Below are 26,957 nucleotides of genomic sequence, written 5' to 3'. Positions count from 1 at the left end.
TTTAAAAAAACATTTATGGGGGTCCTGGTGCCAATGTTTTTTTTATTACTTATAGGGGGCCCTGGTCACCAATTTTTTTTTTAAAAAAAAAAACTATTATGGGGGGCCCTGGCACACAGTTTTTTTTAACTTATAAGGGGGCCCTGACCATCAATGGCTTTTTAGAACTCATGTGTGTGTGTGTGGGGGGGGTTACCATTTTTAGCAATGATGTCTATGTGGTCTTTTAAGTGTGGGGTGGTATCTGGGTTGGGGCTTGGGGGCTGGGGACCAGGGGCCCCAGAAGATTTTGTTGTACGGGGCCCTGTGATTCTAATGGTGGACTTGTGGATTTCCTGAAAGCCCCTTTTTGATAATGTTGCTAACCTCTTTGGTTACCACATATTTTGTGAAAATCAGACCTTCCCATTTAGAACCACTGTACCCAGAGCCATTAAAACACCTTAGCAAGTGTAGTGTACCCAACATGGACCAGACTTTTGGTCCATAATCATAGTAATTGCAGACCACAAGTTGTAATTGTCTTCATTTTTTTTTTCTAACTCAGAAGCTTACTTAAAACTGCCACAGCAAAACACAAGGATAGACTGATAAATGTTGCTAGGAATTTCCACATTTTGCCACCCGCAAATGTTTTCGTGAAACTGCAGCAAGAATTAGCCTTGTAAAAATTGTCGCGCGTCAAAAATATTCGGACGCCCATTGACTTTATTGCATTTGTACAAAAGAGTTGTGCGTATAAAAATTGTCGCTTGTGTCAAAATTGTTGCGCATCAAAATTATATTGACGTCCATTGTCTGCGTTTTTCAATTTTTTTTGCTGTTTCACAACTTTTTCAGCGAAGCGAAACAGATCCACCCATCACTACTGTCAAAATACAGGGCCCGATTTCTACCAACGCCGGTCGGTCCAATCACGGCCCACCTCAGGTTCGTATGAGATATGAAAAATACATTTGCAAATAATTTTAATATCACCTAAAAAATGTAATCAATGTGTACTGGAAAATTGCTTAAAATAACAGTTTTGTTTATTATGCAAAAACTGGGTGATTCCTATCAACCGGCAAACTGAGAAGGCCATAGCAAAGGCCACACTTTAAATTGAAATTTAATTAACAAATACGTTTAAAGGGGTTGTTCTCCTTTGAGTTAACTTTTAGTATGATGTAGAGAGTGATAGTCTGAGACCATTTGCAATTGGTTTCCATTTTTTATTATTTGTAGAGATGGGCGAATTTGTCTCGTTTCCCTTCGCCGAAAAAATTTGCAGGCAATTCGTGAAACGTCGAAAAAAATTTAAATTTTGACGCCGGTGTTAAAGTCAATGGGTGTCCGAATAAACTTGATGCATGACGGTTTTGACGCGAACGACTTTTCCAACGCGCATCCATATTTTTTTGATGCTGCCGAATTATTTCGCTTTTTATTCAGCAGTTCTCCAGTTTGCATTTTCAGGAGTCTGGTTGCTAGGGTTCCAAATTACACTAACAACCATGCACTGATTTGGCTAAGAGACTGGAATATGAATAGGATAGGCCCTGATTACAAAGAGGAGTAATAAAAAGTAGCGATAACAATGCATTTGTAGCCTTACAGATCATTTGTTTTTAGATTGGGTCAGTGACCCCTCATTTGAAAGCTGGAAAGGGTCAGAAGAAGAAGGCAAATAGTTCAGAAACTATAGAAAAGAAAAATGAAGGCCAATTGAAAAGTTGCTTAAAATGAGCCATTCTATAATACTAAAGGTTAACTAAAAATTAACTTAAAGATGAACCACCCCTTTAAAATCATGACATAAATGTAATGGAAAAATATGGAATGGATGGATATATGTTTAGATTTATAACATCTTTTAGAACATGGGGGGTGATTTGTGGGTTTAAAACATACTTTTCTTAATGCCCTAACCCTCTTATTTCTTTTTATTCTCACTATGATATGAGCCAAATCATTTCAAGATTATTCCCTGGCCACAGACATTAAAAATAGGATTATCTGTCAGTAGCTTCTGCAAGCAACTAATATCTGCATTTCACAGTTGCCTTAACCTTTTCAACATCAATTTACAATTTTTCCTTATTAAAACATCCAGCCATCCTTTTTCTTTCTAATTACTTGCCAGGTAACACCTTCCATAATTCTTGTGAACATAATGCAGATAAGTTATCTGAGCAGATGTGTGACATGGTGGTTATCTCACAGCAAAGCTGAAACTCATTTCTTTATTTGGAAAAGATTATTCATTTCCCATTGTGACTATAGAATCGTCTTATTATTATTAATAAATGCAATCTATTATTCATATATATCTATATATATAGGGATGTGAAAATCTAGACACCCTTACACATTACAGACAGGCACATCCCTAGTAATATGGACACCTAAGTGGGTCCTTATGGGGACCTTGTGATTATGTAACCCCTGTAGTTCTCACAGTGTACACCAGATGGCACTGTGCAGTAGTATAAAGGTCTTGGGAACCATAAGGTCTGGGTCCATTGCTTTAGCCCAACCAAGCAGGCTGGATGGGAATGGGTATATGTCGACCCTAGGCGCATTGGCCCTAGTAATTAGATAGCATACTCTTTTATAGATCACTCTAGGAGGGATAGAGAGGTTTAGTTGAGCAGCTCAAGGCTCCGTCGAGGATACTAGATTAAGATCCCAGGGTATTACTGACCCGGAGTAGGAACTAAAGTGTTGAGACTAGGGATGATAGGAATTCCCCTAGACTGCCACTGGCAGAGATCCTGAAAACTGGGCAATACCCCTCACAAGCTGCAACACTCTCTGCTGTATAATCCCTGGCCTGCAGTGATTCAGCCTATACTGGTTCTGTGAGTATATGCTACCTTTATGCTGTCTGATTGTTCTAAACTCCATTGTGGATATGTGCTATGTTAAATAAAGACAGTTCATTGTTTAATCGTTAAAGAACTACTGGTGCCCATTATTGTCCTATTGCAACTGGTTACAGTTGCACTACACCCTGCCTCCACCCGCTGCGAGGGCTTACCCCTGAGAGAGAGGGCCTCATTTGTGGTATAACCACACACTGATAGTAGCTTAAACTGGCCAAAGTAAAGTCAGTTTATTATAGCACTACATATAGATAATAATATATATATATATATATATATATATATATATATATATATATATAATTCTTGTCTATATACATTAAGGGGGTTATTTGCTAAACCACTAATTTATGTGGTCGGGCTTTTTGGGGCAAAAACTTGAATTTTATGTGGAAAATAAAACCTTGAATTTTTGGAGATTTATTATACCCCAATGCTGCAAAAAGCCAGAATCCAAAAATCTGCCATCTCAGACCTGTCCAGGTCATGTCTTAGTCAATGGGAGATGTCCCTATACCAACTGGAAGATACTGTATTTTGGTCTGCGCTGGTTTTAGCCTGATAATCTGATAAATTTGAGGTTTTGGCAGGCCCGGATTTTTGGGCTCGGGCCTAGGGCAGCAGGATTTTAGGGGGCGGCATGCTTCCCAACCACACCCACATTGGTTCAGAAACACTGGGGATGCGCAGGAGATACAATATTTTTTTAAACTTCCCGTGCACCAATCCCTATTTTTCCAAAAAAATAGGGTACGGGGACGACAAATGACAGATGGCCTAGGGGCGCCCGCTATGTAAATCTGCCACTGGGTTTTGGGCAAAAAGAGACTGAATTATTCGAGTTATTTTAGTAATAAATTAGGCAAAATCGGGGATGGGAATTTAGTCAAGCTTTTTTTATTTAAATTGTGAGATTAATTTGGATTTTACTAACTAACCCCCTTAATGTCTTCCTACATTATTAAATAAATAATTCTTAAAACTGTACAGGTATGGGACCTGTTTTGCAGAATGCTTGGGACCTGGGGTTTTCCGTTCTACTACTAATTTAGACATGAATTAAACCAATTAGGATTGTTTTGCTTCCAATAAAGATTACTTGTATCTTAGTTGGGATCAAGTACAAGCTACTGTTTTATTATTACAGAGAAAAAGGAAATAGTTTTTAACATTTTGAATTATTTGATTAAAATGGAATCTATGGGAGATGACCTTAAAACCTAAATGCTCCTTACAGATAACAAATAAAGATAAAAATAACTTTCAGTGTTTTGTTTACAGAAGTGATCAGAGGAAAGTTGTGATGATTAAAAGTTCCTTATACCTCTGCCTTCTCATTGAGTATTGACTATTAAGCATGCATACAAGCTAACTAAATCACCATCCTTTTATCCAGAATCCTCAGGGGCCTGGGGTTTTTCTGGATAAGGGATCTTTCTATAATTTAGAACACTAGACCTTAAGTCTGCTAAAAATCTTTTAAACGTTAAATAAACCCAATGGGATTGTTTTGTCTCCAATAAGGATTAATTAAATCTTAGTTGGGATCAAGTACAAGGTGCTGTTTTATTATTGCAAAAATATTTTTTATAAATAGGGTAGAGTCCTAAGGTTGAGCTATTTACGGCAAGTTGTTAGGCATATTGACCAACTGCAACCTAAGGAGCACTGGAGACGTATAAGGCTAGCACCCAGCAACCTAGGGTGTCCAAGCCGAAATCCAGGCCTGGTTGCATCTTGCTCTGAGTACAACATAACCTACAACTTGGCAGTCCCGTATTCAGCGGTGGGTGCAAAATGTGCTTCCCTAGAAACACCACCACTCAAGTGCTCTCTTTGTGTGCTGATTAAACAGGCACAATAATGTGCCAGTATATACTGTAGATTTAACATAGATACGTTCTCATTTCCATCTTTTATTCATTCTAAACCACTGAGACAAAAGAAAAGATGTCACAGTGCCCTTTCTGCGATCACAAAACATATTGGGATAAATAAATATAAAATGCAAGAATAATCATATTGAAGGGATTGTCTCACGGGAAAACTGTTTTTGCAAAATGTATCAGTTACTAGTGCTCCTCCAGCAGAATCCTGCATTGAAATCCATTTTCCAAAAGAGCAAACTTTTTTTATATTTCATTTTGAAGTCTATGTCAGTTACCCAGGTGCCCCCAGTCATGTGATTTGTGCTGTAATATCAAAATCCTCCCTTTCCCCTCAACAGCCTGTCAGCAGAACAACGAGAGTGTTATGAGATAACAGCTCCAAGACACAAGACACCACCTACTGTAGCTTGGGTATCACTCAGGCATACAAACTATGGAGTGACGGGTTACAAGTTTAATGCAAGTCCTTAGCCATTACCACAGACACCCGTGCTCTTTGAAGGGGCTCAATTTCTACTTGTGCCCAGGGAATTAGTAAATGATCCATTGTGTGTAGCTGAAGTGAAGAACTGATGAGGGTTTTGTACAGTATGAGTCTGTTTTCCTGTCTTATAAAGCAAAGTCACAATTTATAGCTTGCATCCTCTTTTCCCAAGATTATCATGAAACCAGTTACAGGATACAAACAAACGAGGGAGAGGAATGTCATGTCAAGATAAATGAAAAGCAAATATATACAGTACGTGTATCAGTAATGAGCCATGTACTTGGACTACAGTTTCCTATCAAGCACTGTTGTTTTTTGCAGAAAGTGTAAAAGCCAGTGTGAAAACACATGACCCAGGAATCACCCAACTGTCACAGGCCCGTCTGTTCGATGTGCCACTTACCATATTCAAAGGGGGCCTAGTCATTTACTTGACTAAATTCTAATTTGAATTTTTGAGTTGTTTTTTGGTCAAAACTCACCATTTCGAGTTTAAAACCACCAACTCAAATTCGAAATTCGAAATCCCGCTACCCTGGGAGTAACTTGAATTCGATAGGTTGCCACCTAAAACCTGCCGAGTTCATGTAGAAGTCAACAGCAGAGGTCCGGAGACCTATTTGAAAAAGTTAATAGCCTTCCTGACATTCGAGAGGAAAACTCGATTCAAATTGCGTTTGAATTTGATTCGAGTTTTCGGGTCAGTAACATTCGTTCTTCTTCTAGACGTTCAAGTTTTTACGTAAATAAGATACCATTCAAGTAAAAGAAAAACTAACACTCGAACTTTGGTAGATAACCCGCATTGCGTTTTTTTTCTATTGCTGAAATGAGGTGACGGTTATTATCTTTGTTACATATGCTACATTTTTATACATAAAGACATAGAACAACATATTTGTACACCATGAAGCTTTTTCTCTTTCTGTGTCTTACATATTAGGTAGAGATTAGGTAGTGTTTTAGATAAAATTCATGATAATTAACTATACTGCAGAACATGCTGATCAGTCATTATTTGATTTATGAAAATAACTTCTTTGAATAATTATATGAAGCAAAATACTATTCTATATAAAAATGTATAAAAAAAACCTAAACTTTAGAAATGCACACTACCCGCCAGTGTAGATCCCGAAAATACCCTTGCAATGCCTCGGAGCTTACCTACATAAAAATAAATCATCATACAAAATTGAGAGGAAGATTTGAAGAACTAAGAAAAGTATTCCCATGTTTTTTTTAACAATATCTTGGCTAGTGAACTGCCCCATTTCAATTCACCAAAAATTTAGCAAAATGGAATTTTTGTCAAAATGTCAAATGTTTTTGTTTTTTCCCCGCACCATTGGAGTCAAGAGGCTTTTTTGCACCAGATTCATTGGAGTAAATTGGCGTTTTTTCCCAAAACAAAACACATGGCAAATTTCTAGCACAAATTTACACTTTGGGGGTCATTTATTAAGGATTGAGTTGTGTTTTCCATAAAAATTCAAGTCTTCGAGTTTATTTTTTTGGTCAAAATTCGCAAACGCTAATTTTTCAAGATTTATTATACCCCGACCGTGGGAATAGCTTGATAGAAGTCAATGGCAGAGGTCCCTTGAACCATTTCAAGAACTTTATAGCCTTCATTATATTTGAGTTTTTATCGGGGGGTCTTGCGATTCAAGTTTTTTCCAGCGAAAACTCAATCAATTAAAGTTTTTTCCATTCACGTTTTTTTTAAAATTAGAATCCATTCAAGTTGTGAGCTCTTTCGAGTTCATTTGAGGTATACAAAACTCTAAAATTCGAAATCTGTATCAGCCGAGAAAAAATCATGCATCTCTAATCCTGGCAATCAAAGTTTTTTTTTCCAAAAAGCTCAAAAATGCTAAAAGTATGCTCCATCCGCATTTAATACGAGAGGGATTTGTGTGGACTTGTTAGCAAGTTATAGTCAATTAAAGAGTGTCAAGGAATTACAGTAGTACTGTCCGCATTGAAGAACTACATCAAATAATGATCTATTTAAAAATGATTTGAAGATCCACAGCTCCTCAACTTTCACTAATTGTCAAATAAAGAATCAACATGGGGCATATCTGTAACCTTCCTTTCAAAATCTGCAAGCCTTCCTGGTCATCATTTTTATTTGATACCGTAGCTTTGATTATTTCATTCAAAAGAAAAATGATTATTTGGAAGGCAATTAAAAAAAATATTAGGACTTTTTTCAAGGTAAAAAAAAAAAACCCAGAAATAATTATTTTACAAGTCTTATCAACCAGGTGTGAAGACCAAATAACTTCATTCAAATTCCCCATTTCTCGCTGCCGAAAAATGATAAAAAGGCTGGAAGTCATTAAGGCACAGAATATGCATCTGTTATTGTGTTTGCAGCGGGAAAGTGTTTAATTGTGGAGACGACTGAGCAGATAACAACAGCGATCGCATAGGAAATCAATATTATATAACCTTTCTATCGTTATGGCTTTGCTCAGTCATTATTGCAGACATCTGAAGGAAACTCTGCAGATGTAAAATGTTTAATTCATCAAGCTGTTCTTGAGGCTGCCTATCTCCCTGTTATAACCATATAATCTTAGCACAGCGTCTGCCAAAATAAGACTATTACATCCAACTTAAAAAGGCATAAAAAAAACCCGCCTGTTTAACTGTGCAAGTAAATAGCTTTGGGCAGGCTGCGGCAATGAAGGGTTGTAAGAACCTGACACTCTCTCACACCACTTATAAATGCAGGGTTTTTTTGTAACAAAGCTGATTGATAATATTGACTGCTCCAATCAAATACATGCTCTTTAAGAGTATCATGATATCATTTGCATACATAGCATTTCTATCCCCTGGTGTATCTTTATATTGTTAGGGGAGCACTGAGAAATCAGCTTGATATTTCCCAATGTGATTTTAAAAAAATATATAGATTTCGATTTTTACTAGGAAATAGTGAAATGAGCCGATATTAAATGTAGAAATGCATTTCCTGTTAATGGTTCATTAAATGTTTCTCGTTTGCACAGATTGGCTTCAACTAAAGCAGCGTGTTTTTTCCTATTAATACATTAATAGAGATGCATGGTATAGTTATAGGTGTCTTTATTCTAGGCAGTTATTTGCACTGAATATAATGTTCTTGTTCCAGTTTGCATCTTTATGTTTAAGGCCTGAACTACACGGGTGCTTTTATAGGATGGTGTCGGATCGACAAAACGCATCCTACCAGGCCCGGGCCAAGCAACCTGGGCGCCCAAGGCAACCCAGCTAGCCGATTCGCCCCCTTGCCGGCACAGCTCCCGAGTGCGCATGCATGCACGCGTCCGGGATTGCGCGCGTCACCGAGTGTGCACACGTCCGGGAGTGTGCGCGTCATGGAGGATACACATCCCGGAGTGCGCATGCGCACGCTTCCCAAAATGCGCATCTGCAGTCAATATATAAATTTGTGGAGAGCGGATCCAGTGCTGATGGAAGAGAAAGGGTCCGGATCAGGGGTAGGCTGAATGAAGAGGTACGTGCTTGGCACCCCCACTTCATTGCGCCCTAGTAGGCACGTGCCTCTTCTGCCTACCCCTAGTTCCGGCCCTGCATCCTACAAGTCTGATGTTGTTGTGTGGGTTAAAATACAATGGGACTGATACAAAAATCGGATGCGTAAACTACATGTAAAATTTTCCATCCGACATGACGCGACTGTCGGATGTGAACGCTGCGTCTTCATCCGACAAGATAAAAACGGATGGTGTCGGCAAGACTTTTTTTCCTCATTGAAATGTATTGACTGTCGGATGTAAACACATGAACTAAAGAGTCCGTCCGACTTACAGTATCTGATCCAACTTTACATTCTAGCCATCAGATTTTCTAGCATCCTACAAAAGTTTGTGCTGTTGCGTGGTGTTGCGTGGTGTTGCATGGAGGATCAGATAAAATCTGACCCAAAAAATCTGATGAAAAACGCTTGTGTTAGTCTACCCTGATTGTTCTTTAGTGTTTATAAGGGAAGCAAGACAATCAATGTAGTACCCCACTGTAGAATTTGCTCTTAAAATGAATTTATGTAACATGTACTTGTATTTAAAGGAGAACTAAACCCTAAAAACGAATATGGCTAAAAATGCCGTATTTTATATACTGAATTTATTGCACCAGCCTAATGCTTTAGCTACTCAATAACAACAATGATCCAGGACTTCAAACTTGTCACAGGGGGTCACCATCTTGGAAAGTGTCTGTGACACTCACATGCTCAGTGGGCTCTGAGCAGCTGTTGAGAAGCTAAGCTTAGGGCTCGTCACTAATTATCCAGCAGAAAATTAGGTTTGTCTGTAATATAAGCTGATGCTACAGGGCTGATTATTAAATTAAAAATATGTAATCATCTGTATTTATTACTAATGAGCCTTATATTGTGACATTTATATTCTGTGTACTGTATATTGTGAGTGGGTCCCTAAGCTCAGTAAGTGACAGCAGCACAGAGCATTTGCAGTGAATAAGCCGAAAAGAAGATGGGGAGCTACTGGGGCATCTTTGGGACACAAATCTTTACTGCTAATGGGCTGTGGTTGCCTTGGGTTGGTACAGAAACGCAAAACATAATGTACAACATTTCTGCCCTACTTCTTCAGTTAGGCTTTAGTTCTCCTTTAAGACACAATAACATTTTTATACAGCAATAGCTGCTCTGAGCTCACAATAAGTAAACAGGTAACGGATATGTTATCAGAAAACCCGTTATCCAGAAAGCTCAGAATTACTTCATTATAAAGAAATAATTCTAATTTTTAAAAATTATTGATAGAGTGATGATGATACAGTAGTATCTTGTACTAGCTGATCATAATGAAGATATAATTAATCCTTATTGGAAGCAAAACAATACTATTGGGTTGTTAAATGATTAAATGATATATTAGTAGATTTAAAGTATGGAGATCCAAATTATGGAAAGCCTTCTTATGCAGAAAAAAATCTTATCCAAAAAAAAAAAATATGGGACCTGTTATCCAGAATGCTTGGGACCTGGGGCTTTACGGATAAGGGATGTTTCCATATTTTGGATCTCCATGTATTAAGTCTACTAAAAATGATTTTAAACATTAAATAAACCCATTAGGCTGGTGTTGCTTCCAATAAGGTGTCACGATCGGCACCCTGAATCCATAACTAGTGCTAGGCTCCCGGTCATGGCTCAGTCTTCCGCCTGTAGCAGCTGCCTTTGGCCTCGGAGTAGTGATGGGCGAATTTGGGGCATTTCGCTTTGCCGAGAAATTTGCGAATTTCCTGTGAAATTTGCGAATTTCCCGTGAAATTCGCGAAACGGCGCCGGCTTCTCGTTTTTGTCTACGATTTTTTTGTGCCAGTGGGAATAAATTCGCCCATCAATACTTGGGAGTAGTTCTCAGCTACTAAGATGCATCCAGGTCTTAATATGAGAGGTGCAAAGCAAAAAGTTCTGGACAAGCAAAGGGGCACGTTTGTAATGGAAGGCAACACCAACTTCACAGGAATTAGACAATATAGCGTGTTCAGGCAGGCAGAGGTCACTACAGGCAGGGATCAAAAACCAGAGAATCACAGACTAAAATCACACAGAGGAACTAAACAAATAGACCTAACACTGGGCAATGTATATATAAAATATTCAAACTTTGTGACAAAACACGATCACGTCATTACGCACCAGCACGTAAAACCAGGAAGTACGTGCTGCAGAGCCAGCCTTCACTATGGAACTACTTCCAGCTAAGCTATTGCTACTCTTACTCAATGTAGAGTCACAGTAGGACCTGGTTTTTACTATTCAGTGCTATGCTCATATCTACCAGGAAGCTGTTATCTTGTGTCAGGGAGCTTTTATCTTGTTATCTTCTCGCTGTTCTGCTGATGGGCTGCTGGGGGGAAAGGGAGGGTTTTGATATCACTCCAACTTGCAGTACAGCAGTAAAGAGTGACTGAAGTATATCACAGCACATCACATGACTGGGAGAACCTGGGAAACTGACATAGACTTCAAAATGAAATGTAAAAAAAATCTGTTTGCTCTTTTGGAAAATGGATTTCAATGCAGGATTCTGCTGGAGGAGCACTAGTAACGGATACATTTTGCAAAAACCATTTTCCCGTGAGACAATCCCTTCAATATGATTATTCTTGCATTATATATTTATTTATCCCTATATGTTTTGTGATCGCATAAAGGGCACTGTGACATCTTCTCTTTTGTCTCATTGGTTAAGAATTAATAAAAGATGGAAATGAGAACGTATCTATGTTAAATCTATGTGCTGGAATATTCTTGTGTCTGTTTAATCAGCATGTTGTTATGAACACATACTTATTAATATTAATAGAAGGGTGTATACAGATTACAGGTTAATATTGACCGATACAAGAGGTGACAACGGCTTTGCTCAATAGTTTTCAAATCTATATTTAAATGCTGCATGGATATTGGTCTATCTCTGCAACCTTTGGTTTGATATAAAATGCATCATTATCGGGAGGTAATGTGTAGGAACCCATCTATTATTTGCATAAATGAATTATCAACAATGATCAGGACCTATATTTTTGGGAACATGTAGATAATTTCTTGCTAGTTCAAAAGGATTGTTCAGCTGAAAATGTTTCAGAATATTTACTGATCTAACAAAAGCGTTTCTATAATTCCACCTGATTCTTACTGTGGTCAGCCAGAATACCGCAGCCCCTCGTGGTTTCTATTGAGTACATTGAACATGTGTTCAGCAACTTGGGAAGCTATTAAAAATTCAAGACTTTTTCTTTGTCTTGATATTGGTCAATATGGTGTTGGCTTGAGCAAACTGCCACAGGCAATCTTAGAAGCAGCACGGATCACATAAAACAGCACTGTATCTTGTTTACAACATTCCTCAAGGAAACCACTACCCTCTGTGTATAAACGAGAAAAAGTGCCTTGAGTTAACGGAGCCCCAATCACCTATTACAGTCCCACAGAGCTCGATAACTACTACAACGAAATCCACCTTGTTTTAAAACAGAAGAGGTACCTGCCATAGTATTTGCAAACAAATGCAGCTGCCTGTTCTCGTTATCTAGGTTTTAACACAAGGTTGTGTAGGGACCTATAGGATCTATTAGGCTCCTACCTTTGCTTAAATTCTCTTTTCCTTTGTTATTGGGCCTAGCCCTTCTAACTGGTAAAGTGTAACAACCACACCTATTGGACAAAGAGTGTAATGACACTCCCCTGCCACACTGCTATATAGTGCTGTGTAGGGAGTGGCCTCTTCCTCTTTGGTTCCTGGTGTCTGTGCTGCTTGGTGTTTCCCATTGATAGTGATGGGCGAAATTCGCGAAACGGCGAAAAATTCGCGAAACGGCGCCGCTTTTCGAAAAAACATTTTTTTGACGCCGGCGAATTTTTTCGGCGAATTTTCGCGGGCGTTTTGCGAATTTATTCGCTGGACGCGAATCGCGCAAATTCGCCGCGAATTCGCGCCTGGCGAATAAATTCGCCCATCACTACCCATTGAGCCTGGGATCACCAAGGCCCCAGTAAAGCCATTTACCCCAAAGGGACCTGTACCTTTGGTGCTGAAGTCGGGAACCAGGCAATCCCGTGAATGAGGATTAGCTATCATTAGGGCAGATCTGTAATAGTCTCTCTAGGAGAGAGAGATAGCCAGATTAAGGTAGCATGAGCAGTTCTGTGCTCCAACAAGGAGAATAGCAGGGAGTAGCCTCCCAAAGGCTTTTAAGGTGCCTTTAGTGTAAGGAACTCAGTGATAGGGAATTCAGTTAGCAGAGCACTGCCTGACCCCTACTTGATCGATCCTGTTTCACTTTGGTCGCTGGTCTTTGGGAGTGAGATATTCTTCCTACTGTTTGACTTGAGGAGTGACATCTGTACATGCTGCAACATCATCAATGCTATCCTTTCTCCTCTGTGATGTGCTAACTCCTACTACAACTCCTGCGTGAGTAAACCTGTGGTCAATTGCCTTTGCATATCCTTTTGGGCTAAATAAACCATTTCACTTGTTTTCACTATCTAAGAACCTCCTGGCGTCCATTATTCTATAATTATTCATTATTACACTAATTAGCCTGTGGGTTGTAGTTTTACACCATCTTAAAGGGGAAGCTTCCATTTAGCGAAGGCTCCGCCCTGAGTGTAGTTTCACAGTGTAACCCATGCTCATACACTAGCTGGACACCCTTAACCCCTAATTGGCGGGATAGGCCAAGAAAGCGTTACAGTTGTAAACTCCTTGATGAACTATATAAGATTAGGCACTGCTCAAGCACTTTAAAGCTGCCCTAGAGAAATAAAGCACATCCTCACCTTTGTACATGTGGTTGTTGGTAACTGTCAACTAACTGCCCCAACCAAAACTGAATGAGTTACAATACTACAATATGTTCCTTTTCGGCAGTTACTATAATTATAGAATAAATATTGTATATAACATTTGGGGCTGATTTAGGAGAGATTAAACTGGGAAATCCCAAAGGAGTGCCAGCAATTGGATCTGTTTTTGTATACAGCAAAAGAGTATCTTGTAGAAGCCTTGGGGGCAGATTTACTAAGTCACCAGCGTCCGCTTCAAACCCATTGCAACACTTCACCAGGCGAAATTCGCCCAGACAACGCTAATTCACTGACATGCCGAGTTTCGTCCTGACTGCCGAATGCTGGCAAATTTTCACTGGCGTTACTTCGGCAATGAGAGCAATTCAAAGCTAATGTTCATTTCTGCCTAGCGCAAATTTGCTACAGGTCTTGTGCTCAGGTTAATTTACATACGGCGGGAAATTTAAAGTTTAATGGACGTCTTTATGTTATAGGTTGCAGCAAATACATTACAATAGCAAATACATTATATTTCCACTGTTAATTACACATGTCCAGGGAACCTTTATAAAGACAATAGAGTTGTTATAATTCCCTACACATGAGCCCACTGTATAGTTTATGTTCCATATATTAGAAAATGTATGGGGGAACTCAGTTACACAAAAAAATTATTAGGACTTGTGCAGCCTGTCACTCTGAAAACAGGAAAAGACGCCAGCGATTTTTGGACTTTGAGGCATTTTCCAATCACAGAATATAATGTAAGCGACAGAATATTGAGGAAGCTCTAGCTATTATAATGCACGTCGTCTGGTTTAAGGTGGCGAGTCAACTCGGGCGAAAGGTAAGTTCAGTTAAATCCGCATTTTAGTGAATTTGCACAGTAGCGTCCGTTCACCAGAGCGAAAGGTCACCTGGCGATACTGTGCGAATGACAGCTAGCGCCAGTCTCTTTCACTAGCGAATTGAAACCTGTGGCCGTTAGTAAATCAGCGATGTCCCTGCGGGTGTCAACGTTGGCTAAGAGTCGCTAGCGTTAGCCACTTCGCCCTTTACTAAATCTGCACCTTGGCCTCTATTGAGGACCCTTCTTTTTGCACCACACACTTGCTTAACCTGAGCACAATGCACAGTGCCTCCATTCTCCAACACAGTAGAAGTGGGCAGATCAGTTTTGGAAGTTCTGAAATTTGATATTGGTTTGATGTGAGGCATGTTTTTTGTTATTATTTTGAGAAATGGAAAGAGGGTGAGAACAGTAGGTGAATCCTAATAGCCAGAAACAAAAAAATACTGAGCTTTCCATCTTGTAAAGAGCTGTCTGATGTGCATGACTGGTAGACCATCAAGCTGTCTGGCATAACATAAAACCCTTGTTTCCCACACTCTAATCCCCCCCCCATGAGGCACAAATCACAACATTTGGGGAAGGAAAAAGGCCACAGCTTTATTAACAAGTTAATGATTTATACAAATCACATTGACTTACATAGGAATGCTCTCAAAACTAGTTGCCCCATAATGGGCTACCAGCCGTGCCAGCGTTGCTGGATGGACAAATAGGGCAGGCACTCAAAAAATCTCCCAGGATCCAGACCTGCAGAGAACCACACTTGGCTGACATTTATACCAAGACATAATGCCCATCCCTTGGCAATCATCTCTCTCATTGACAATATTGAAATAACCCCAATAACTCTTCCCCCGGGACAGGTGGGTGGGATGCTGCCACTGAGCGCTAAAAGGAAGTAGAAAATCCCAACACTTAGGGGCAGATTTATCAAGGGTCGAAGTGAATTCGAGGGAATTTTCGAAGTAAAAAAATTTGAAATTCAAAGTAATTTTTTGGATACTTCGACCATCGAATAGGATACTACGACTTTGAATTTACTTCGAATTCGATTCAAAGTAAAATAGTTTGAATATTCGATAATCGAAGTACTGTCTCTTTAAAACAACTTTGACTTCAATACTTCGCTAAAGTATCAAAGTATTTTAATTCGATGGTCGAATTTCGAAGTATTTTTTACTTCGACCCTTGATAAATCTGCCCCTTACTGTTCTGCTTGGATTAACATCACTCCCTCCCTCTGAAAGGGAGTGTCAGGGGGCCTGCCGTGGCAGACAACCCACCCTGCTCGCAAGCTCCAGCTCCTGCAAATGCCAATATATTCCTGACATGATGAGTTATAGGGGCAAATTCACTAAGATGCCAAGTTGCGCCAGGCGCAACTTCGCCGCACTTCGCCGCACTTCGCCAGGCGTAGTTTCGCCAGGGCTCCGCAAATTCACTAAAATCCAAAGTTGCGCACAGGGGTAGCGTAAGGTTGTGAAGTTGCGCTAGCGTTGATTCGCTTTATAAAGCGAAGTTACGCTAGCGAAGGCTAATTTGCATACGGCGCGAAATTCAAATTTCAATGGAGGAACACGTATCTGCACTACAAATGCCTAGAAAACCTTCAAATCAGCAAATAAGAATTTTATTTTGCCCTACACATGTGCCCACTGTCTAGGTAAGTTGCCATGAGTCAGGAAATGTAGGGGGGAGGAAGGGGAGCCCCAAAAAATTTTCGATCTTTTTCAGCCTATCAGCCATAATGTAGAAAACACGCCAGCGTTTTTTTGGGACTTAGAAAAAAAATTGTTGTTTTTTTTTAAATAATCCCTATCTACTCTATTGCGCTTCGCCAGGTCTGAGGTGGCGAAGGAAGTCTAGCGTAAAAGGTAGCGTTCAGTACACTGCGCAAGTTAGTGAATTTGCGTAGTTTCGTCGCTAGCGAAGATTCGCCTGGCGTAAGGTTGCGAAGTAACACTAGCGAAACTACGCCAGCGTTCGTTAGTGAATTTGCGCAGTAGCGAAAATGCCAAACGCTAGCGAATTAACGCTAGCGTTCGGCGCTTCGCGGTTTAGTGAATTTGCCCCATAGTTCCTGGCGGGAAGAGAAGACCTGGATTGATGTCCCACCATCCCAGTCCAACACTGCCTATCAAGGCTCCTCCATCTACATGCCTACAGGTATGGCTGTTTTATAGATTTTCATTGGAGCAGGAGGCAACAAACATGATCTGTAGACAGCTGAGCTATTGAAAAAACACAAAAATTCTAATACAAAACTTCTCCAAGTTAAAGCAGTCAAGATCCCAAACCATTCAGACTTTTAGAGTTTTTTGGATTTTTTTTTTTTGCTTGTAATTGTCCAAAAACTCAAATTTTTAGAGGCGTTATTATTTTTAATAATACTAAAAGGTTTTAAATATAAAATACATATATTTAATTAAAAAAGCTATGGTTAAAGGTTCAAAAAGCTTGTTTATGAGTTTGTATATTTAGGTTACAACAGTAATACACAGATCCCAACCTCTAATTAGGGGATTATTTTTTAAATGACATGAGAGGCTTATGTTAAAGCCCTGATACACAATTGCAGCCGTCTGCAGTATCTTCAGAATCACTTTGCTTTAGGCACTGGCAGTCATGTTTATTGACTTTTCCTGATGAACTCTGAAATAACCCTTTGCATCATGGCAATAAAAAGAGCAAAAGGCAAAGGCATTAGAAGCCTATGAAATATTTTTGAGCGTTACTAGTTCATTTATTTCCCCTCATTAGCACGACCACTTTGTTCTGAGAATGCAAACCGAGGTTACAGAGAAACCAATTATATCCGGTAATTGGTCAGCAATCCTCATATCCCAGCGTGATTACTGTGGGCTGGAAAGTTTCTCCTCTGTTAAAATGCTTTCTACTTGTTATTATAGCTACAATCCCTTCCGAGCAGGAGAGGTTAGCAGCAGATTATGATCCCCATGTTTTAATGATTTTAGGTTGAGTTTTATTGGCCTTGTTGTTTTATGCTGAATTTGCTATGTGCTAAAAGCATGGAAGATACTACTGTAGCTCAGTTCCCCTGAGTTTGTGCGGGGGCCTGTGGGGGTGTGCAGTCCCCTGATGTGGCAGCCCCAGTGGGCACACCCAGACCCTCCCTCGCATGGTATAACCAACTTGCAAAATAACCCAGGGTCAGACTGGGCCGGCAGGACACAGGGTAAAAACCTGATGGACCCAGACCCTCACCCTTCTGAAACCATGCTCTGCACCCTGATCTACCCCCTTCCAGCCCCGATCGCAGCTGCAAGTAAAGAAAAGGTACCCAGGGGTGTCTGGTTGCAGCTGGGCCTGGAGGAGGTGTTAATCCCTGTAGATAAAGCCCCAGTGAGCCTCGGACCCTCCAGTCTAACACTGAAATGACCCTTGTATGACCAATTTGCAGGAACACATCCATGCCTCTATCAGTATTCCTTTACTTTATGGTCATCACGACAATGAGAGGGTCAGATTAATACATGACTACAGTGGATTGATGAGGGCTCAAAAGATTTGCAAAAGAGTCCTGCAGATGGTCGGGTACCCACTGAATTCCCAAATAATGGCCAGATGGCCATTTGAATGAAGAATAATTTACTTTATCCTGGTGAAAATAATCCATTGATTCCAGATTACCTGATGCTTATTCTGGGGTTGGGTGGGGTATAGCAGGATAGGAACATGAATGCTTGTAAGCAGATTGGAGGTGGGTTGGGTTGGTCTACAAAAACAGGTCTTTACTCAGTCCTACAAAGTATGAATTGTTGACCTACCTTTCCTTTGGATAATAGCTGTCCCTAGCACCTATGCAATAGCACCCACTTTTTCCCTTCCCTAATGATCCCCTAAGCCAAGTACCTCTCACAGAATCACAGAACCAATCCCAAAAATAAAATAACCTGAACCAATATACAGAACCCCATAACATAAAACATTTAGATGATGCATTTCCCACCCTGGATGTCATAGTCTGAAACTGGTTCTACTGTATGTAACATAGCAAACACTAAGCAACAAAACAGCCCCGTTCTGCTCAGAAATATATACAAATCATTGCTTCTCTGCTCAGCACCGCAGGTACCAGCACACAGATGTTCAATACTTCACAGCTAAGGATTTTATTTCAGATGCAATAACAATATCACTGCAACTTTACATTGAGCTCAAATAAAATGTTGTTTTGGTACCTTGGTTTTATCATAAAGGCCATGGTTATCCAGCATCATCCTTTTCTCGTGGGTAGCATATCTCCGTAAATCCCGCTCAAACTGCTGTTTGAAGAGAATAAAATATAATTGCAAGATGCTTCATTCAGCATAAACCATCACATTCAAATGCACAGGCAAAACAACATAATAAAATGACTCTACGTATGGAATTCTTTCAAATTACGCTGGATGGGAATTTCATTGAAATAAGTATAATAATAATAATTATCAATGAAATAATATCTTCCCTCTAAGCTAAGGTTAGAAGATCATGTGAAAAGTCACGGACACTTCTAAAAAATCTGTCTATCTGTCAATGATGCAGTTAAACTTGCTTCAATCATTTTGTAGCAACTTCCATTGATTAGAAACGTCCTCTTTCCGGTGATCAGGTAACTGTTCTATACGTTCTTAGATTTGTTCAAGCAAATCATCCTTGCAAGAACTGAAGATACAAATTTATGAAACATTACTCATTGAAGGGGTTCAACTTTTGCTATGTTGTATAATGTCCACTTCCTAGCAACTTTGCAGTCGGTCATCTTTTTTATAGATTTTTTTAATTCTCTGCCTTCCATTTCTACATTTTTTCAGCTTTCAATTGGGGTCACCGAACCACTTATTCATCTTTCTATTCAGTCCCTCTCCTATTCATATTCTAATCTCTCATTCAATCCACTGTCTGGATGATAAGGTAAACAAGACCCTAGCAACCAGATAGCTGCTGAAACTCCAAACTGGAGTGTTGCTGAACAAAGAGTTAAATAACTGAAATATGATGAAAAATAAAAAATGAAAACCGATTGTAAATTGTCTCATATTATCAGTGTCTACTGTATGCCATTTGAAGTTGAACAACCCCTTTAAGGCTCATATATGGATGAACAAAATGTTGTGTGCATGTCCAAGCCATTGGTAATTGCACCCAAAAATGCTCCTTTTAATTCCTTGAACAGGTATAGGACCAGCTATCCAGGATGATCGGGACCTGGGGTTCTCCTGGATATCAAATCTTTCCGTAATTTAGATCTTCATACCTTAAGTCTACTAGAAAATCATGTAAACATTAAATAAACACAATAGGCTGGTTTTGCTTCCAATAAGGAATAATTATATCTTAGTTTGGATCAAGTACAAGGTACTGTTTTATTATTACAGAGAAAAAGGAAATCATTTTTAAAGAATTTGGATTATTTGATTATAATGGAGTCTATGGGAGATGGCCTTTCTGTAATTCAGAGCTTTCTGGATAATGGGTTTCCGGATAATGGATCCCATACCTGTACTTGCCTTGAGCACCAATCCGTCCACCCAGTCTGCCCTGATTATTGATGAGTGAATCTGTTCCATTTCAACTTGCCGAAAAATTTGAGAAATGGCCGAAAATACAATAGGTATCAATTTTTTTTTTACAAGCAACAATTTCTCTCCCTCCAAATGCATTAGATGCATCAATGGGAGTTTTTTCTTGTGGCAACTTTTTTTGTCTCTGTGACTTTTTTGTCCAAATTCATTGAAGTCAATAGGCATTTTTTCATCCACATGCAATTTTTTATCCACATGCATTTAAGAAACTGGGTGTTTTCTCTTATAGCGAATTTTTTATCAAATGCATAACAGTCAATGGGTGTTTTTTCATATGGCGACTTTTTTGTCGCAGCAAATTTTTCTGCTGCAAAGTTTTGCAACAGTTTCGCCGCAAATCCATGGCTGGCAAAAAACTTTTGCTCATCACTAGTCCTGATGAATAATGTGCAAGTTCATCTACTGACGCTAGGAAGCTGTAAGGACTCACCCTGGTGGTCTAGTGGGCTGCGGGGTCCCGAGCTGCAGCTCAGGTGGGGACGCCCGCCGCGTGCGTCCTTTCCCTTGCTGTGCCGGCTTCCCTATGGTTTATGCGCCGGCGTGATGACGTCATCGCACAAGGGTGCGATATTCAAAGAATTTAAAGGGGCCTTGTAGTAAAAAACACTGCCCTTTGTTAGGTTCAATTTGTAAAGTTCCTTGGTGCCTTGCCTTTGTGTTTTCTTGCTGATACTACTGGTTTGACCCTTGCTTGCCTACTCGTCTATTCTGATCTCTCCAATCCTGACCTTTGCCTGCCTGATTACTCCTACCTCTCCGATCCTGATCCTAGCCTGCTTGTGACTACTCTGACCTCTCCAATCCGACCTTGCCTGTCCGCTAACTAATCTACATTCTCTAATCCTGATTCCGGCCTGTCTGACGATTCTCTGCTTGTGCTGGCCCGGCCTGCCTGTTCCTGGTGGTGTTCTTCCTTCCAGTATCCTGGTGAGACGATCGTGCCCCTTTGCTCGTCCAGAACCGTTAGCTTTGCTCCTCTCTCAAATAAGACCTGGCGGCATCCGATTAGCCGAGGCCTCCTCCCGAGGCAGTGGTTATAGGCAGAAGTGAGAGCCGTGACCAGGGAGCTTAGCTTGGGTTCTGTATATAGGGTGCCGAACGTGACAGAAGCCTGTAATTACCATCATCCTGGATGCGGCAGTAATTCCAGGATTCCTACAGTGAGGTTGCCTCAGTAGCTAACGGACCTGCACCAAGTGACTCACAGAATAATAGGGGCCATTTGTGACCCTGGGGGCAAGAGTGTGAACCTTAGGGAACCACCAATTGAACTCATTTAATTAGTAGTGATGGGGGAATTTGTCCCGCTTCGCTTCGAAAAATTCCTAAACACATTGAAGTCAATAGCTGTCAAAATAATTTCTGCAAGCGTCAAATTCAATGCCTATTTCGTCCAGATTAAAGTGAATGTGCGTCTGAATAATTGTGACAATATTTATGTGGGCGACTATTCTGATGCGCGGCCAAATTTTTTTGATGTGGCGGATGTTTTGCCACAGCTTCACAAATTTATTTGCCGGTGGCAAAACGCGGAAATTTGCACCTGCCGATTTTATTCGCCCATCACTATTAATTAGCAATATTCCTATTGAATGATCTCATTAGCAGATTCAGGTTACAAACGGTTATGTTATTGCTTTTATAACCAAGTGTTGTTCAAATAAAACAACTTAATGAACTGTAATTTATAAAGAATATTATTTTTTGTGAGTTCTTTGTTTTTTTTTCCTGCTCTGCCTTTCTCCAAACTGAAAGACAATTTCATTACTAGGGCAACCAACCACGGCATATAGACAGCAACAGAGATATTCTTAGGATGAATTTATATTGTTATTTGCATTTCTTTATCATTAAATTCAGTTGTTTTTTCATCTATCTTTTTCGTCTGTCATTCTGAACAAACAAACCACCGAAAAATTAAAAATAAGCGAACTGTCTTTGTCTTTGAATATTATTGTCGGCATCATACTAAAACTGAATTTTAAAGTAAAACTCTAGAGTTAAGATAATAAGATATATTCGGTGACTTGACAACCAGTTTTCATTGCAGCCATCTTCTGGTTGGAGAAAAATAAATCATTTAAAACTGGGGAAAAAAATAGCTGTTAAAAAAGTTTGTTTGTCTTTTAACCTTCTGTTAAGTTGTTTCTTTTTCAGGTAACAATTTCTTCTCTTGAAAAGCAATTTATTTGTAATGTGCTTCGCTTAATATTATGTTCCATGTCCTGTGATTAAATCGCAGCGAAGATGAAAATGAAATATCAGAAAGCTAATTGCTATTTACTCACCAATCCTCTTTTGGATGGTTTGCGTTTCTTTCTGTCCATTCTAATGTACAAATTGTACAAAGCAATGCTTTAAAAAAAGAGGGAAAGGGAGCTAATGAATAGGCACTGATTTAATGATGGTGCAGATATACTGAACTGCATAAAATGCAATTAACGGAAAGCATAAAGTAGCCTTGTGATCTCAAAGATAGAGGATTGCTGAAGGCAGGATGAGTCTATGGCAAGAATGTGACTGCTCTATATCTCTGGAGCTTTTGCAGAGATGCACATAAATGTCATATACAATTGCATGTGCTTGTGTAAAGGTTTTTGTCCTCTGCATAGAGTTGTTTTAAAAATGTTTAATTCCATTTAACAGTAATTTTGTGCAGCTTATTGGATGTGACTGATTTTCTGTGACCCACCGCTTCCTTTGCCATTGATAAGGACCAAACTGATCTACATGCAGAGTTGGACTGGGCCCCGGTTCTTTTGGGCCCGCTCCAGCCCAGACCCGCTCACTGGACTCTTTCTCCTCACCCTGTCCCTGGTCACGTCCCTAACACGACTTATAAAAGTGCGCACGTTAGGGATAGGGAGGGGCTAGGGGAGAGAAGACTTTGTGGCTGGAGGGCCTGGGGATGGTGTGGAGGCCCTGAGGCTGTAGACATAGTGGGCCCTGGGCCCCCAGTCTGCCGCTGATACGGACCAAACTGATCTACAGAGGGTTGGACTGGGCTGCTGGAACACCGGCAAAAAACCCTTTTGGGCCCTGCCGGCCCAGACCAGTTTGCCGGACCCCTTCTTCTCACGTCCCTCCCTGAACCCGACATTCCTAACGTGACGGATAAAGGTACATGCATGGGGGGGAGGGAGGGGAGAGAAGACTTTGTGGCTGAAGGACGGGAGGATGGTGTGGAGGCCCTGAGGCTGCAGGCCCGGTGGGCCCTGGGGCCCCCAGTCTGACGCTGTCTACACACAGGGTTTGTAGATCAGTTTGGTCCATATCAATGGCAAAAATACCCCCTATGGTCAACATTCATGCTATTAGCAGTGGATCATTTAAGATTAAGAGCACTACTTCAGTGACCCCTACATAACATTTACTGAAATCAGTGTAACAAGGGATTTAGACTTAGATCTGTTCTGATTCCCGTCAGTGAAGACTATAGTGCAAAAGAAAAACTTTTAAATGTGATTTTAACAATGTACATTGGGGAACTATTCCTTGACCCATTCTTCAGAAGTTCACTGTATAGTGCAACACTCAACACCCTAGTGTATCTCCTTCCAACTGAAGAGGAGAAGAAACAATGTACCAGAGGATCAAAGAAGGTAATTGGGCTTAAATGAATAAATGTAAAGGGCTGATGGCCCCACAAAGAATTTGTCTGCAGATTCTGTACATGGACGGGGGGCGATTTAAGTCTGCTCTCAAGCTTTTAAACTTGAACAGTCATAAAGGAAACCCTGCTTCAGAAAGACACACAAGGTTTTTGGAGAAAAAACTTGTTAGTTGAGGTGTTTTTGGCCCCTAAAAACTGGGGAACTTTTTCTTATTTAAGAAAGTCTACTAAGAGAAAAGTACCGCAACCAACAATAGTGAAATCATACAGAGTATTCTTAATGACCACTTGAGCAGTTTTACATTGGCCCCATAGTGTTTCCTCACCATAAGACACAGTAGACCTACAGCAGTGAAGAAGACAATGCCTCCAAAAATATCCCCAGTACTTCGTTAAATTTTAATATCATCCGAAACGAATTAACTTTGTGGGTGAAAAGCCATGTGATTTAGAAGAACCTCCACACACAGGTGTAGGATATCATTGATTTATATGATGTATATGTTTCCATGTAGAGCCTTTTTTACATGTATTTCCAGAATGAAAAAGAATTTGAATTTTTTAAACTCAGGTGAATAGGATCGACCTGCAAACGTGAATTGATTTTCAAAAGTCCACCAAACAACTCCAAATTGATTATAGGAGGTCCTTCATAGGCTAAAATACCAATTCGGCAGGTTATAGATGGCGAATAGTCTAATTTGAATTCTTAAAGGGACAGAACATGATACATTAAAAATCTAGATTTTTTTTTAACTAAAATCGAATTTGGACTATTCCCTAGTCGAATTACACAAAAATACACTCAAAATTTGAATTTTCAATTCAGCACTTGATAAATCTGCCCCTAAATGTCGCAATATAAGCTGATTAGTAAATAATACATATTATTAGTACATGGTAGTCCAGAAACCACTGCAATTATCATTATAATATAATAATAAAATCTAATACTCAGCTGTGTAGCATCAACTTAAATCACTCTCTGCTTGCTTATTTGTGACAACCCCTAAGCTTAGCTTCTCAACAGCTGCTCAGACCACACTGAGCATGTGCAGTGCCACTGACACTCCTAATAGAATCCAAGATGGTGAGCTCCTGTGACAATTCATTATTACTATAGAGCTGTTGAATCTGTAATCTGGTGCATTAGGTTCAGTTGATATAATATGGCATTTCTACCCATATTCATTCTTAGGGTTTAATTCTCCTTTAAAGAGGTCATTGTAATGTTATGTTTGTTGATGCATGAACAATATGTGGATTTGATCACTTTTGTTGCTAGGTGAAGGGGACAACGAACCGACTGCTACTGGAACCTTTGGATTTCGTCTGACCAACAATGCCTAGTATTCCGGATCCGGGGAACTTGCACAAAGAAACACCAACGAGTGGATCAGAATAACAAGTTCCGTTTATTGAAGGTCAAACATAGGCTTATATAGGTTATAAGTAAAGACGTCCCAATATAGTGACGTATCAGTATAGTTATTAGCATAGTATATGTCTGTAATAGGTATATCCTTCAGATAGAAAAAAGAGACAAATATGTGCATGCGCATTAGCTAAGATATTTTGTCTGAGGCAAGCTGATAATATTGTTTATAGTACATGATGATACTTATGCAAGGTTGTCTAAGAAGAGACAGTACAGGGTCGTACAGAAAAACAAGTACAGAGGCCTACAAGGGTCGGCACGTAGGCATGTTAACCCTTCACTAGGGATAAATGGAGAAAAGATGCTGCAATGATCTGTTAATTTCTGAGCTACAAAATGCCCTTGCCAAACAATTGGTTCCATTGTTGTTTATGGAACACGCCAAAGGATTGATAAATGGTTGCTTTGGCTGGCTCCATAGGAAACAATGGCCCCATAGCTTGAATGTTGCTACATAAGTAGGTGGGGCCAAATGTGTCCCAGCCTAGTATCCAACAGTAACCAATTGGATGTTTGTAAAAATTAAATTGCTCTTAACTTGTAAAAGTAAATTACTGATTTGTTTTTATGGGTTACTGGATCCATTTGGCACAGCTATTACTTACATCATTCACTAAAAGTTAATTGATTAACTAATAGAAGCATTTTGGACACAGTTTTTCTAAATTTCACAGGGTGCTCACAAGAGTATACCGTTTGTCAAAAATAAAACAAAGAAATGAAATGACAGGACCTAATCATAAAGATCCTTATTAGGAGAAGGAAACGAGAGGAAAAACCATAATTAATCTTTCTGTGTCTGACTCCAATGCCCAAAGTGTAAACCTATTATTTTTCTATCATAAGCTTTGAAGCGCTGTCAGAAAAGGAAAATCATTTCCATTCTGTCCACTATTTTGTTGTAGCTAAACCATTGCTGGAAAAGTAAAAATTTGCTTCTCTGCACATCTCTAATTACTGAGTATGTTCCACAGATAAAAGGCTTTGAGCAATTCTACATCTGTTTGGGGGAGTATGCAGCCGCAGCTTTTAACATGTGCAGCTTTTTAATTTTTAGAGCGGAGATGATAATAACACCGTACAAGACAGAACTCCAGAGGAACATTGCATTTTAATCTTACAAGATATTACAGTTTAATCATGCATATCTGATGGCATGAGAAATAAATTGCCTTCTTTAATGCCCTGAGCAGATGAACTTCAGCCATATACAATCTTTAGCAGTAGCACCACTACAGTTGAGAGTCATTTAAACAATGAACAATGGTGGCACCGGTTCATCTCCAGTAGTTGATAAACAGCTGACACTCTTCCTGACTGGCACATTATTACGCTGATGCCTAAATACTCATAACCTTGAATGAGTTCTATCTTCTTGCTTCTACAGTTAGACTGGAGCAGCCAAAGATAGAGCCAATATGATGCAAAAACAGAATCCCTGACCATCTCACTAGAGTTTTTTCCCATCTACGAAGGCTCCATAAATTGTAGTTGCTGTTAGTATCCTCTACTAAAAAAAATATAGCTAGAGATACTAGATTTGAGATACCGTACAAAGAAAAACCATGGACAAGCACACTGAAATTCATAGCAGAATAGGAAAAGGTGTAGAGGCAAGTGTGGCAATGTCAGACTGACCTACAAGAGTATTAGAGATCTCCCACTGGGCTCAGACCCAAATGAGCCCCAGCCCTTTCTTATTTTTACTATAGGACAATAGTGAAAATATTTATTACCATCTACAGCTGTCTTAAAGTGGCCCTTGTTGTCAGGTTTTCTTCTTAGGAGAGCCAATCCAATAGTAGAGGGCCAATTTATTAACTGAGCCTTTTTCAGGTCAAGCTTTTAAAAGTCACAGGGGAAAAAAGCTCAACT

At 39.7% G+C, this 26,957-nt stretch overlaps 1 protein-coding gene across 1 annotated transcript in view; it reads right to left on the bottom strand.

The window, feature by feature from the left end:
* Positions 1–26,957, bottom strand: part of dntt.L (DNA nucleotidylexotransferase L homeolog) — a 178,559-nt gene that overhangs the window by 27,321 nt on the left and 124,281 nt on the right. The window contains 1 exon segment of the mRNA NM_001085782.1: positions 18,646–18,729. Within this exon segment, the coding sequence (NP_001079251.1) occupies positions 18,646–18,729 (84 nt within the window).

Source organism: Xenopus laevis, chromosome 7L (assembly GCF_017654675.1).
Source record: "Xenopus laevis strain J_2021 chromosome 7L, Xenopus_laevis_v10.1, whole genome shotgun sequence".
NCBI lineage: Eukaryota > Metazoa > Chordata > Amphibia > Anura > Pipidae > Xenopus > Xenopus laevis.
This window is presented reverse-complemented; position numbering and strand designations above follow the sequence as displayed.